At 41.1% G+C, this 14,620-nt stretch overlaps 1 protein-coding gene across 1 annotated transcript in view; it reads right to left on the bottom strand.

Annotated features, from left to right (window-relative positions):
- The window catches only part of LOC106586809 (rho GTPase-activating protein 6), a 76,385-nt gene extending 65,926 nt beyond the window's left edge, over nucleotides 1–10,459 (bottom strand). The window contains exon 1 of the mRNA XM_014174484.2: nucleotides 9,291–10,459. Coding sequence (XP_014029959.2) covers nucleotides 9,291–9,776 — 486 coding nt within the window. The 5' untranslated portion in view covers nucleotides 9,777–10,459. The remainder of the gene's footprint in view (nucleotides 1–9,290) is intronic.
- Nucleotides 10,460–14,620: the final 4,161 nt, after the last annotated feature.

Here is a 14,620-nt window from a genome sequence, read left to right as displayed (position 1 = left end):
AATTTGCTGTTTCACATGTAAGACAACAGAAATCTCACATTCACATGTTGAATTGCAATTTAACATGTACTGGTGAAATAGTGTTATTCTCCTCACATGTCAAAAGATTTAACATGTACTGGTGAAATAGTGTTGTTCTTCTCACATGTCAAAAGATTGAACATGTTGCAGTAGCAATGTTTCCACATATGGACTTGAACATTCTGTAATGCCATTCTGTCAAAAGTTAACTTAGCCTACATCAGTGTAATAATTCAAGTGTATTAAAAATAATTATTTCTTACTTCTGAGCCATCCATTCGGGGGTGGTACTGCTGAAGTCACCTCTCTTCTTCTTCATACGTTGGTCAGTGACCGTTGGAAGAAGCCCAGTGTAAAGAACAGAGAAGCTAGAGCTCCATGTCTCCTTATCCTTTTTAACATGTTCAAATTACCGCTGTCAGAGTTAATCAGTTAACTCAAGTTAACTTTTTGTAATTTTACTGACTTTGAGGTTAAAGAAAGTGTGTTTATCAATTTAACGGATTTTGCTAATATTATTGTAATGCTTTTTGTATAAACATTTTCAAATTACAGCTCAATTTGAGCAAATCCTGCGATAAAATCTCGATTTCATTTTTGAATCATTTGACGGCTCTAGTTGACATTAAAATGTGAAAAATGCACCTGTGAAAGTGTAGCGGATATGAGTTGGTCATGGGTCACTTGGTGAGGTAGCCCCACCTGCGACTTCAAAATTAGTGCTGGCGATATCTTTTGCAAAATAGCCTCAACACTCTACTCAACAAATTGGATGCAGTCTATCACAGTGCCATCCGTTTTGTCACCAAAGCCCCATATACTACCCACCACTGCAACCTTTACACGCTCATTGGCTGGCCCTCGCTTCATACTCGTCGCCAAACCCACTGGCTCCAGGTCATCTACAAGTCTCTGCTAGGTAAAGCCCCGCCTTGAAAATAAGGGAGAGCCGCACACTCTAGGAGCTCAGATGCAAAAATTTAATAGCCAACGTTTCGACAGCCAAGCTGTCTTCATCAGGGTATCATCACAAACACTGTGGGATGACTCGTTTATATAGTGTCAAAAGACACACAGGTGTCTGTAACCATGGCCAAGTGTGGCCTAATATCATTGGTTAATTCTCAAATATAAAAATGGCATACAAAGAACAGCATACAAAAAAACAAATGGATAGCATACGATCATAGATTCATTTTAGACTACACAAGCTTACAAACAATTACAATGGCAAAGTCACAATAATCACAAGAATGGCTTCAGGTCAAAGTCTACGTTGAGACCGAAGGGAGCAAGGGTCTTTAAATTAAAGATCCAGGCAGACTCTCATTTTAACAATAAATTATCAAGGTCACCCCCTCTCCTAGGGAGGGTGACATGCTCGATGCCAATATAACGCAGAGACGAAATCGAGTGGTTTGCTTCCAAAAAGTGGGCCACAACTGGGTAAGTCAAGTTTTTGCACCTCATGGTGCTACGATGCTCTGAGATAGGTACTTTTAATTCACGCTTTGTTTTACCCACATCATTTTTTGTTTTACCCACATAAAGCCCCGCCTTATCTCAGCTCACTGGTCACCATAGCAGCACCTACCCGTAGCATGTCCTCCAGCAGGTATATCTCACTGGTCACCCCCAAAGCCAATTCTTCCTTTGGCCGCCTCTCCTTCCAGTTCTCTGCTGCCAATGACTGGAACGAACTGCAAAAATCACTGAAGCAGGAGACTCATATCTCCCTCACTAGCTTTAAGCACCAGCTGTCAGAGCAGCTCACTGCACCTGTACATAGCCCATCTGTAAATAGCCCATCCAACTTCCTCATCCCCATACTGTATTTATTTATTTATCTTGCTCCTACGGATGGGTGCTGCTATGGTGACCAGTGAGCTGAGATGAGGCGGGGCTTTACCTATCAGAGACTTGTAGATGACCTGAAGCCAGTGGGTTTGGCGACGAGTATGAAGCGAGGGCCAACCAATGAGAGCGTACAGGTCGCAGTGGTGGGTAGTATATGGGGCTTTGGTGACAAAACGGATGGCACTGTGATAGACTGCATCCAATTTCTTGAGTAGAGTGTTGGGGGCTATTTTGTGAATGACATCGCCGAAGTCGAGGATCGGTAGGATGGTCAGTTTTACGAAGGTATGTTTGGCAGCATGAGTGAAGGATGCTTTGTTGCGAAATAGGAAGCCGATTCTAGATTTAATTTTGAATTGGAGATGCTTAATGTGAGTCTGGAAGGAGAGTTTACAGTCTAACCAGACACCTAGGTATTTGTAGTTGTCCACATATTCCAAGTCAGAACGGTGAAGAGTAGTGATGCTCTCTATTATGCGTGGGAATACTTTGGAACCGAATCCCTAAAATAAAATCACTTGGAGTTGACGTGCTGATGTTTTTATAGTCTTTCAGGTCAAAGAATTTAAACAAAAAAAAAACTGGGGGGCCAAATAAATTCACCTGTCAGTTGGGGAGCCCTAGTATAGTCTAACACCTACCATAATAGCAGACTCAGTCACTTTGAGCTCCCAAAAATAATAGGCCTTTACATTTAACACAGGTGTTCCTATAAATTGATGTATTTGTGTAATCCACCACACAAAAAGTTCTGTTGATTCTGACCGGTCATTCTAACTGACCACATTGTTTGAATGCATTGAAGAGGAAATGGCCCTGCTGCCTTAGATGAAAGGTTTTCTATAAACACATGGTTCTGTTTATCTAAAAACAGGACATACAGTCCACAGGGACAAGAGTCCCTCTCTTAGTCTCTTCTGCAAAACTACTCAGACAGAGCTGTAATCACACCGACAAATCCTGGAGAAAGATTATTTTTATCTTTGATATACAGTACAAGTCAAAAGTTTGGACACACCTACTCATTCAAGGGTTTTTGTTTATTTGTACTAATTTCTACATTGCAGAATAATAGTCAACACATCAAAACTATGAAATAACACAAATGGAATCATGTAGTAACCAAAAAAGTGTTAAACAAACCAAAATATTGTCACAACGGTCGTATTGAGGAGACCAAAACGCAGCAGGTATAGTGATCATCTTCTTTTATTAATTACTAAATAAAGTGAACACTTAAACGAAAACAATAAACGACAACCAACAGTTCTGTAAGGTAACCCAACTATACAGAAAGCAACCACCCACAAACACAAGTGAAAACAAACACAACTAAATATGGCCTCCAATTAGAGACAACAACAACCAGCTGCCTCTAATTGGAGGTCATTGCCAAAACTCACATAGAAATAAAAAGCTAGATTTAAACAAAGAAATACAAAAACTAGAACCTAAACCCACAATACCCAAACACACAAAACAAACACCTCCCTGCCACGTCCTGACCAACTATAATGACAAATAACCCCTTTTACTGGTCAGGACGTGACAAATATATTTTAGATTCTTCAAAGTAGCCACCCTTTGCCGTCATGATAGCATTGCACACTCTTGGCATTCTTTCAACCAGCTAGACCTGGAATGCTTTTCCAACAGTCTTGAAGGAGCTCCCACATATGCTGGGCACTTGTTGGTTGCTTTTCCTTTACTCTGCGGTCCAACCCATCCCAAACCATTTAATTTTGGTTGAGGACGGGTGATTGTAGAGGCCAGGTCATCTGATGCAGCACTCCATCACTCTCTTTCTTGGTCAAATAGCCCTTACACAGCCTGAAGGTGTATTGGGTCATTGTCCTGTTGAAAAACAAATAATAGTCCCAATAAACGCAAACCAGATGGGATTGAAAATCGCTGCAGAATGCTGTGGTAGCCATGCTGGTTAATTGTGCCCTGAATTCTAAATAAATCACTAACAGTGTCACCAGCAAAGCACCCCCACACCATCACACCTCCTCCTCCATGCTTCACGGTTGGAACCACACATGCAGAGATCATCCGTTCACCTACTCTGCATCTCACAAAGACACAGCGGTTGGAACCAAAAGTCTCAAATTTGGACTCATCGGACCAAAGTATGGATTTCCACCAGTCTAATGTCCATTGGTCGTGTTTCTTGGCCCAAGCAAGTCTCTTCTTCTTATTGGTGTCCTTTAGTAGTGATTTATTTGCAGGAATTCGACCATGAAGGCTTGATTCAGGCAGTGTCTTCTGAACAGTTGATGTTGAGATGTGAATGTTACTTGAACTCTGTGAAGCATTTATTTGGGCTACAATTTCTGAGGCTGGTAACTCTAATGAACTTATCCTCTGCAGTAGAGGTAACTCTGGGTCTTCCTTTCCTGTGGCGGTCCACATGAGAGCAAGTTTCATTATAGCGCTTGATGGTTTTTGCGGCTGCACATGAAGAAACTTTAAAAATTCTTGCAATTTTCCGGATTGACTGAACTTCATGTCTTAAAGTAATGATGGACTGTCGTTTCTCTTTGCTTACTTGAGCTGTTCTTGCCATAATATGGACTTGGTCTTTTACCAAATAGGGCCATCTTCTGTATACCCCCCTACCTTGTCACAACACAACTGATTGACTCAAACACATTAAGAAGGAATGAAATTCCACAAATTAACTTTTAACAAGGCACACCTGTTAATAGAAATGCATTCCAGGTGAACACCTCATGAAGCTGGTTGAGAGAATGCCAAGAGTGTGCAAAGCTGTAATCAAGGCAAAGGGATGCTACTTTGAAGAATATTAAATATTAAATATATTTTGATTTGTTAAACCCTTTTTCGTTACTACATGATTCCTTATGGGTTATTTTCTTAGTTTTGTTCACTATTATTCTGCAATGTAGATAATAGTAAAATAAAGAAAAACCCTTCAAGGACTTCTTTGCTCGCTTTGAGGACAATACAGTGCCATCGACACGTCCCACTATCAAAACCTGCGGGCTCTCCTTCACCACAGCCAACATGAGTAAAACGTTTAAACGTATTAACCATCGCAAGGCTTTCGGCTCAGACGGCATCCCTAGCCACGTCCTCAGAGCATGCGCAGACCAGCTGGCTGGTGTGTTTACGGACATATTCAATCAATCCCTATCCCAATCTGCTGTTCCCACATGCTTCAAGAGGGCCACCATTGTTCCTGTTCCTAAGAAAGCTAAGGTAAATGAGCTAAACAACTATCGCCCCGTAGCACTCACTTCCGTCAACATGAAGTGCTTTGAGAGACTAGTCGAGGATCATATCACCTCCACCCTACCTGACACCCTAGACCCACTCCAATTTGCTTACCACCCCAATAGGTCCACAGACAACGCAATCGCCATCACACTGCACACCGCCCTAACCCACCTGGAACAGAGGAATACCTATGTAAGAATGCTGTTCATCGACTACAGCTCAGCATTTAACACCATAGTACCCTCCAAACTCGTCATTAAGCTCGAGACCATGGGTCTCGACCCCGCCCTGTGCAACTGCATCCTGGACTTTCTGATGGGACGCCCCCAGGTGGTGAGGGTAGGAAATAACATCTCCACCCCGCTGATCCTCAGCACTGGGGCCCTACAAGGATGCGTTCTCAGCCCTCTACTGTACTCCCTGTTCACCCATGACTGCGTGGCCATGCACGCCTCCAACTCAATCATCAAGTTTGCAGACGACACTACAGTGGTAGGCTTGATTACCAACAACGACGAGACGGTCTACAGGGAGGAGGTGAGGGCCCTCGGAGTGTGGTGTCAGGAAAATAACCTCACACTCAACGTCAACAAAACAAAGGAGATGATCGTGGACTTCAGGAAACAGTAGAGGGAGCAGCTCCCTATCCACATTGACGGGCCAGTAGTGGAGAGGGTGGAAAGTTTTAAGTTCCTCGTCGTACACATCACGGACAAACTGAAATGGTCCACGCGCACAGACAGCGTGGTGAAGAAGGCGCAACAGCACCTCTTCAACCTCAGGAGGCCTAAGAAATTTGGCCTGTCACCAAAAACACTCACAAACTTTTACAGATGCACAATCGAGAGCATCCTGTCGGGCTGCATTACCGCCTAGTACGGCAACTGCTCCACCCAGTAGTTGTCACGAATCCCACCGAAGGTGGCTCCCCTGCCTGCTCGGGCGGCGCTCGGCGGTCGTTGTCGCCGGCCTCCTAGCCGCCGCTGATCCCTTTTTCCTTTTCATTTGGTATGTCTTATTGTTTGCACCTGTTCCTTATTTGTGTCTCTTGATTTATGGTTATTTAAGCCTGTTTAGACAGCCCAGGTTTGTGCGGGATTATTTTCGTCAGAGTGCTTTTTTTGTTGGATGTGCTGGCGATCTGCATGTGTTGTTTTATATGCGTACTGTGGACCCGTTGTATTTGGGCACTTTGTTATTCACGCCGGTTGTGTTGGCGTCGACCGTTTCGTATTTTAAGGAATAAACACATTTTTCCTTACCTCTGCTCTCTGCGCCTGACTCCTACCACCACTCCTAGCAATCGTTGACAGTAGTGAGGTCTGCACAACGCATCACCGGGGAAAAACTACCTGCCCTCCAGGACACCTACACCACCCGATGTCACAGGAAGGCCAAAAAGATCATCAATGACAACAACCACCCCAGCCACTGCCTGTTCACCCCGCTAACATCCAGAAGGCGAGGTCAGTACAGGTGCATCAAAGCAGGGACCGAGAGACTGAAAAACAGCTTCTATCTCAAGGCCATCAGACTGCTAAACAGCCATCACTAACATTGAGTGGCTGCTGCCAACATACTGACTCAAATCTCTAACCACTTTAATAATACAAAATTGGATGTAATAAATGTATCACTAGTCACTTTAAATAATGCCACTTTATATAATGTTTACATACCCTACATTACTCATCTCATATGTATATACTGTACTCTATACCATCTACTGCATCTTGCCTATGCCGTTCGTGTCACAGGTGTGCGTACTGGTAGCGAAGTCAGGTGCAGGAGAGCAGAGAGAGTTGTGAACAGGCGCACTCTTTATTTGGGCAGAAGCACAACAAACGGACGCAACAGCGTCAAACCTCCAGCCAAAATGCAAAAAGAGAAATGCAAGACAAAACAAGACAAAACGAATGGAACAATGAAAAATGGAGCGGCGATGGCTAGAAAGACGGTGACGTCGACCGCCGAACGCCGCCCGAACAAGGAGAGGGACCAACTTCGGTGGAAGTCGTGACAGTTCGGCCTTCGCTCATCCATATAATCACATGTACATATTCTTATTCATTCCTTTACACTTGGGTGTAAAAGGTAGTTGTTGTGAAATTGTTAGATTACTTGTTAGATATTACTGCATGGTCGGAACTAAAAGCACAAGCATTTCGCTACACCCGCATTAACATCTGCTAAACATGTGTATGTGACCAATACAATTTGATTTGATTTGATTTGTCCAAACTTTTGACTGATACTGTATGTACAAGTAGATTAAGAGCTTTGCTTGTTTGTTTGTTTGTTTTATAAAGCAAGATTCCCTCCAGATTTATTCAAAGGGTAGCTACAGCTAGCCTGGTCCCAGATCTGTTTGTGCTTATCCCTAGGCCTAATCCATTGTCATTGTCAAGACAATTCAATAAGGAGTTGACAAGAGGGCTAAAACAGACTGGCACCCAGGCTAAGCTATAGATGGTACAGATTTCTATACGTTTCTATAGGCTATAGCTATAGAGTTCTATAGGCTTCTATTAGCTATAGCTACAGCTTCTAAATGCTATAGTTACGCTATGCTTCTATAGGCTATAGGCTATAGCTACTATTTGCGTATATATGCTTCTATAGGCTTCTATAGGCTTCTATAGGCTATAGTTACTATATGCTTCTATAGGCTATAGTTACTATATGCTTCTATATGCTTCTATAGGCTTCTATAGGCTATAGTTACTATATGCTTCTATACGCTATAGTTACTATATGCTTATATATGCTTCTATAGGCTTCTATAGGCTATAGTTACTATATGCTTCTATAGGCTATAGTTACTATATGCTTATATATGCTTCTATAGGCTTCTATAGGCTATAGTTACTATATGCTTCTATAGGCTATAGTTACTATATGCTTCTATAGGCTATAGTTACTATATGCTTCTATAGGCTTCTATAGGCTATATTTACTATATGCTTCTATAGGCTATAGTTACTATATGCTTCTATAGGCTATAGTTACTATATGCTTCTATAGGCTATAGTTACTATATGCTTCTATAGGCTATAGGCTATAGCTCAATTGTGACATTGTTCCATATTTCAGAGACTAACAAATATGCATTAGAAAGTTGGATGTGAAATTTGAGGACAACAGGTGTAAGTATTACTCATGAGTCATGACTCTAAATACATGTTTTTGCATGTTGACAACTGACACTGTCACACTGTAAAACTGTGGTCTTGTCACCATACTACTACAAATGCTACTACTTTCACCACCACCTTCAATCATCATCATCATCAGCTATACTAATTAACTAAGCTTCTTTAATTTGATTATTATTGTGTAATACAGCCCAACCTGGTCTCAGAGCATTTCTTATAGTACTGTATGTAAATCGGGAACACTCCATTTAGTATGATATGTTACATTTCGTATGGTTTATTTTAATTTGTGGATGTCCATCATCCATTTCGTATGATATGTTATGAATTACAATTCGTATGATATGTTACAATTTGCAAAACCTATGATATGTAACGAATTCTAATTTGTTGTGGTTAAGGTTAAGAGTCAGGTTAAAGGGTTAAGGTTTGGGTAAGGGTTAGCTAAAAGGGTCATGGTTAGGGGAAGGGTTAACTCACATGCTAATTAGTTGCAAAGTAGCCAAAAAGTAGTAAGTAGTTGAAAAGTTGACAATTAGCTAAAATGCTAAAGTTGTCCGTGCTGAAATTTGAACACGCAGACCTTCACGTTATACTGTGACTCATCCACCCCGATAACCTTCCTCTATTCGTGTTTGCCTTTAAGTAACTTTCTGTCTTTTGTAACCACAACAAACATAACATATCATACTAATTTGAGTGTTTTCGATTTACCTTTACTATGTTACATCTAGTATATGAGACTAGGCTGTACAACATGAAGTCTACATAGGGTTGCAAAAATCTGGTAATTTTCCCAAAATACCCAGGTTTTCCATAAATCCCGGTTGGAGGATTCCTTATTTCTGCAATATTCCGGGAATATTCCAACCAGGATTTCTGGAAAAACTGGGCATTTTAGGCAATTTACCGGAATTGGACAGTTTGAACAACAGTAGTATGATCATGATCACCACCAGCATCATCATCAACAACAACAACAACAACAAAAGTGGAATTTTAACACTTGCTTACCTCGGATTTCCATACAGCGTATGATTGAGGGATGGATGATGGAGATGGCTTCTTTTGAAGCCACTTTCTAGGTGAAAATAAAGTGCTTGAGCTTCCGGTTGGAGTAACGGGGCTTCTGACAAGAAAAGGTAAATCCCATGCCGTGCTTCTTTTAGTGGCCTTGGAATCGTAGTCGAATTGGCCAGAAGTATCCAAATATATTGACAGGCTTGAGGATGCTGACTGACATTGTTTTGCCCCAGCTGTGAGTGGCGCATCCAGTTTGGAGAGGCTTTCGTTTGAGGCTCGGAGGTAACGACCATGATTTCCACTTAGGTAAAGCGACTTTTGATCTGTTTGACCCGATGTCCCATCCGTTTCGGTACCATAGTGTCTTATCAAAGTTGAATCCAAACTTCTAGTCTGTCTCAGTCTCCGTTTGGACATTGTTTTGGATGTTGGCGAGGAGCATGAGAAAACGCTGCTCAGCAACCCTTGCGCGGACATATCATATATCAGTAGGCTATTCTCAACGTTCCACAGATGATCCTACTTGTAAATATCGAGTTCATTAAAGCGATCAGAGATTAGATTGTTACCTTGAATAAACATCATGTAATGTATTCCATTCTCACAGTGATACTGGCTACATGTTGCGCGCCATAAGGAACCCGATGTTCAACCAAGAAACCACACAGACTGAAGTCATTGACTCTGTTAGTTCTTCGTTAGTCCTTCGTTAGTTCTTCCTTCTCGGAATTCACAGGAACAAGGATGGGGGGTACATAGCCTCTCCCGGGTACAGTTTCACAATTCTGGCCCCTTGCGCGTCACAAAGCTTCGCCCCTCTGAGTAATATGAAATGAATGCGTCTGTCTCCTCGCTTGAGAGCCGCTCTGCTCCCGGTTCCTCCACCATCATACATCAAGGCACCCCAGGATGGTCCTAATCAGATGTGATTTCCCATCTAAATAATGGAATAGAATAAAATAGAATTCCAAGAAAAATGACATTGAAAAGACGTCTTTAAAGCCTTGTTCACACTGCAGGCCTTAATGATCAAATCCGTTTTGTTTTTCAAATCCGCTTTGGAATACTGTCTATCAAAACAGCAAGTTACAAGTGATCAAATCGGATTTACGTGCTCAGACAGCAGTCATTTGCTGACATGGCTACACTAGTTGTCATAGTACTAACGGGTCTGTGTGCAGTGTTGTATTCTGATTTGTGGTAGTGCTCATGCTTCCTATCACTCAGAACTGTGGCAAGCTATAAGGTGCAAACTATGCCCGCCATGGTCGTTTCCTAGTTGCTTTGAATGTTCAAAATCATAGTGTCAGAACACTTTTCCTCAAAGGATAAGATGATCCAACTTTCAAAACAAGTATTTTTTGACTAGCCACAACAGTCAACTAGCTAGCTACATAGCTGTTTAGTTTTCTAGCACATTCACTAATTTCTTTATAAACATTTAACAAGTTAGTTAGCAACCACATGTTCTTGTCAAACTTTCAACAGAGTAGATGGCAAGCAACAAGATATTTCAAATAACCGTCTAAAAAAAATCAGATTTGACCATTCAGGCACAAGTTGCATGGCCTGGAATCATGTTAGTATCTGACTTCAAGGTGGTTTGAAATGTGACCTGAAATTTCAGATTCCATGTGCCTTTTCGCTGTTCAGACTGCAGTAAAAAGAACAGATTCTATTCAGATATGCCAAAAATTGTGTTTTGAATCACTTCATACTGTCAATGTGAACAAGGCTTTAGACTCTTTGCCAGACATTGACACCACGTGCACTTCAGGTGCTGAATAAGACGTCAAAACACGGATGCCTCTTAATATGAAAGAGGAGCAAAGAGAAGATCGCAATAAAGTATTTATTATTGCTTCTATCTATCACATGCACTTATGTCAGGTTTTTGAAAAACTTTAAAAGTGACAACTGACGTTTTAGGCAATCAATCATATAGAATAAACCAAAAGACCCCTTGAACTATAATAACATTCTCACTAACGGTTAGAGATTTATTTTTCTTGCTATGACTGTGATATGTTGTTGTTTATCTACCTTAGTTGAATGTACTGACTGTAAGTCAATCTGGATAAGAACGTTTGCTGAATGACCAAAATGTAAATGTAAAATAAACACTTGCAATGAGCTCCGCCCCCAAACAAGTACACATTTGGTCATTGTGGACCAGATCCAAATCTGAACGAATCATAGACGTCTAGGCTATGTTTCATAAGTTTTAACATCACAAGAAACTGAAGATCTCGTACAATGCTGTGTTCTACTCCCTTAACAGAACAGCGCAAACTGGCCCTAACCAGAATAGAAAGAGGAGTGGGAGGCCCCAGTACACAACTGACCAAGAAGACAAGTACATTATAGTGTCTAGTTTGAGTAACGGATGCCACACAAGTCCTCAACTGGCAGTTTCATAAAATAGTACCCACAAAACACCAGTCTCAATGTCAACAGTAAAGAGGCGACTCCGGGATGATGGCCTTCTAGGCAGAGTTCCTCTGTCCAGTATCTGTGTTCTTTTGCCCATCTTAATCTTTTCTTTTTATTGGCCAGTCTGAGATATCGCTTTTTCTTTGCAACTCTGCCTAGAAGGCCAGCATCCCGGAGTCAGCTCTTGACGTTGAGACTGGTGTTTTGCGGATACTATTTAATGAAGCTGCCAGTAGACACTCTAATGTACTTGTCCTCTTGCTCAGTTGTGCACTGGGGCCTCCCACTCCTCTTTCTATTCTGGTTACAGTTTGCGCTGTTCTGTGAAGGGAGTAGTACACAGCGTTGTACGAGATCTTCAGTATCTTGGCAATTTCTCGCATGGAATAGCTTTCATTTCTCAGAACAAGAATAGACTGACGTTTCAGAAGAAAGCCTTTGTTTCTGGTCATTTTGAGCCTGTAATCGAACCCACAAATGCTGATGCTCCAGATACTCAACTAGTCTAAAGGGCAGTTTTATTGCTTCTTTAATCAGAAGAACAGTTTTCAGCTGTGCTAACATAATTGCGAAAAGGTTTTCTGATGATCAATTCACCTTTAAACTTGGATTAGCTAACACAACGTGCCATTGGAACACAGGAGTGATGGTTGCTGATAATAGGTCCAACTACAATAGTCATTTACAACATTAACAATGTCTACACTGTATATCTGATCAATTTGATGTTATTTTAATGGACGAAAATGTGTTTTTCTTTCAAATAACAAGGACATTTCTAAGTGACCCCAAACTTTTGAACAGTAGTGTAGATGTCTATGATTGGCTTAGATTTGGTCCGGACCAAAATCTGAACCAATTATAGAGGTCTATGTTTGGGCTAAATCAAGGCCAGTCCGGACCAAATCTAAACATCTATGCTTGGGCCAAATATAGGCCGGTCGATACCAGACGTCTGTGGAAGTTAACATTAAGGCCGGCCTGGGCCAAATCTGAACCAAACATGGACGTCTATGTTTGACCCAAATCAAGGCCTGTACGGACTGGGCCTAATTTGAAGCAATTATGCACATCTATGTTTGACCCAAATATAGGCCGGTTCCGGACCGGATGTCTGTGGAGGTTGAAATCAGGGCAGTTCTGGACCGGACCAAAAAAAAAGACCTAAAAAAGACTGCCGGTCTAGACAGTACCAAAACAATACCTAAAAAAGACTGCCGGCCTGGAAAGTACCAGAAAAATAGGCTGCCTGAAATATTTAGTGAGATGTGTTCATGTGTTGAGTGATCTTAATTTTCCCCATGCATAATCATAAAATGAATAGTGTACAATGTTCCTCAAAGCTAATTTTTTTTTACACATTTCCAAAAGCAGCACAATAATCGCTTTCAAATGTTATCATTTGTCTCTGTTTGGATTAAAACTCACCACTTAGCTCACCAGCAAATAAACTTTGCCATAGCCCTTTTCCCCTCCAGGAAAGCTGCTGATGCTGCTGAGACATGTGGCATATGGTGGCATGGGAACAGGCTCTTCCTGTGGGAACCTCATGGAAAGGACATGTCTGATAACATAGCTTGTTAACCAGGACTGTGTAGCTCTGATAAACATTCATCAGATACTGGAAACCACTAAGCAGACACAGGAAGGGATGTTAAGATTGGCTTCACGTTTGATCCACTTATTTGCTCACAAGGTTGAGTATGACCCCCGAATGTTCAAATCAGACTTCCCATTAGGTCATTCCCTCTACAGGATAACTACTCCCTGGGGAGCTTACATCCATTGACCTTCTTAAACCTACTGACCTAAAGGCTATGGGTGGAGGTGGACACTGTATGGGGCAAATGTATACTCTACTGTATATGGAAACATGCACTTCCCTGTCCAAGGGAGTAAGGACAGTTCTAAATGGTACATTTCAATGTCCTGTATTTGCTATATCTGAAGCAGTTTGGGAGCCACAGGTTCAACATAAACATCCAGCACATGTAAGGACAAACTGTTTGACATGGACATATCTATCACCTATCTCTGCTACACAAGCACCACTTTGTTTATCCGCTTTTTGCCTCAGGGTTGGACGCTGTTTATTAAGTCATGTTGAAGGGGATTTTGCGTTGCACTCAATTCTGGTCCTGGTTGGTCATTCTGTTTGGTGTGACGTTAGGGTTCATCACTGTCATTCATTCTCTACAGAACAGAGCCACCTTGTGGCTTTACAACGACATTAAATGCTGCACCCACACCTTGAATACAAACCCTGAATAGCCTACTTGATAAACGGGGACCTTAAAGCAGTCGTAAGGGCAGACATGTTGCAGGAGGCAGGCAGGATTAGGTGCAGAAGTTATGCTCTTTTTTAGACTACAGTTGAAAATCGTGGTCTAGGGATGCATTGGGGAAGTATTTACAAAATAATTCTCCGTATGACTAAATGGAACTCTCTGCCACCCCAGGTAACTCAAGATAGAAATAAAACCAGATTAAAAAACGTAAAATAACACCTTACGGCACAAAGGGGACTGTGAAGAGAGACAGACATTTCTATATATTATGTATTGTATTATGTATTGTATTTTCTATTGTATTATGTATTGTATTATGTTGTGTATGATGTATTGTATTTTGTATTATATTATGTATTGTATTTTCTATTGTATTATGTATTGTATTTTCTATTGTATTATGTATTGTATTATGTTGTGTATGATGTATTGTATTTTGTATTATATTATGTATTGTATTTTCTATTGTATTATGTATTGTATTTTGTATTGTACTATGTATTGTATTTTGTATTGTATTATGCGTTGTATTTTGTGTTGGATTATGTATCATATTAGGTATCGTATTATGTATTGCATTAGGTATCGCATTTTGTATTA

The sequence above is a fragment of the Salmo salar genome, chromosome ssa25 (assembly GCF_905237065.1).
Source record: "Salmo salar chromosome ssa25, Ssal_v3.1, whole genome shotgun sequence".
Lineage (NCBI taxonomy): Eukaryota > Metazoa > Chordata > Actinopteri > Salmoniformes > Salmonidae > Salmo > Salmo salar.
This window is presented reverse-complemented; position numbering and strand designations above follow the sequence as displayed.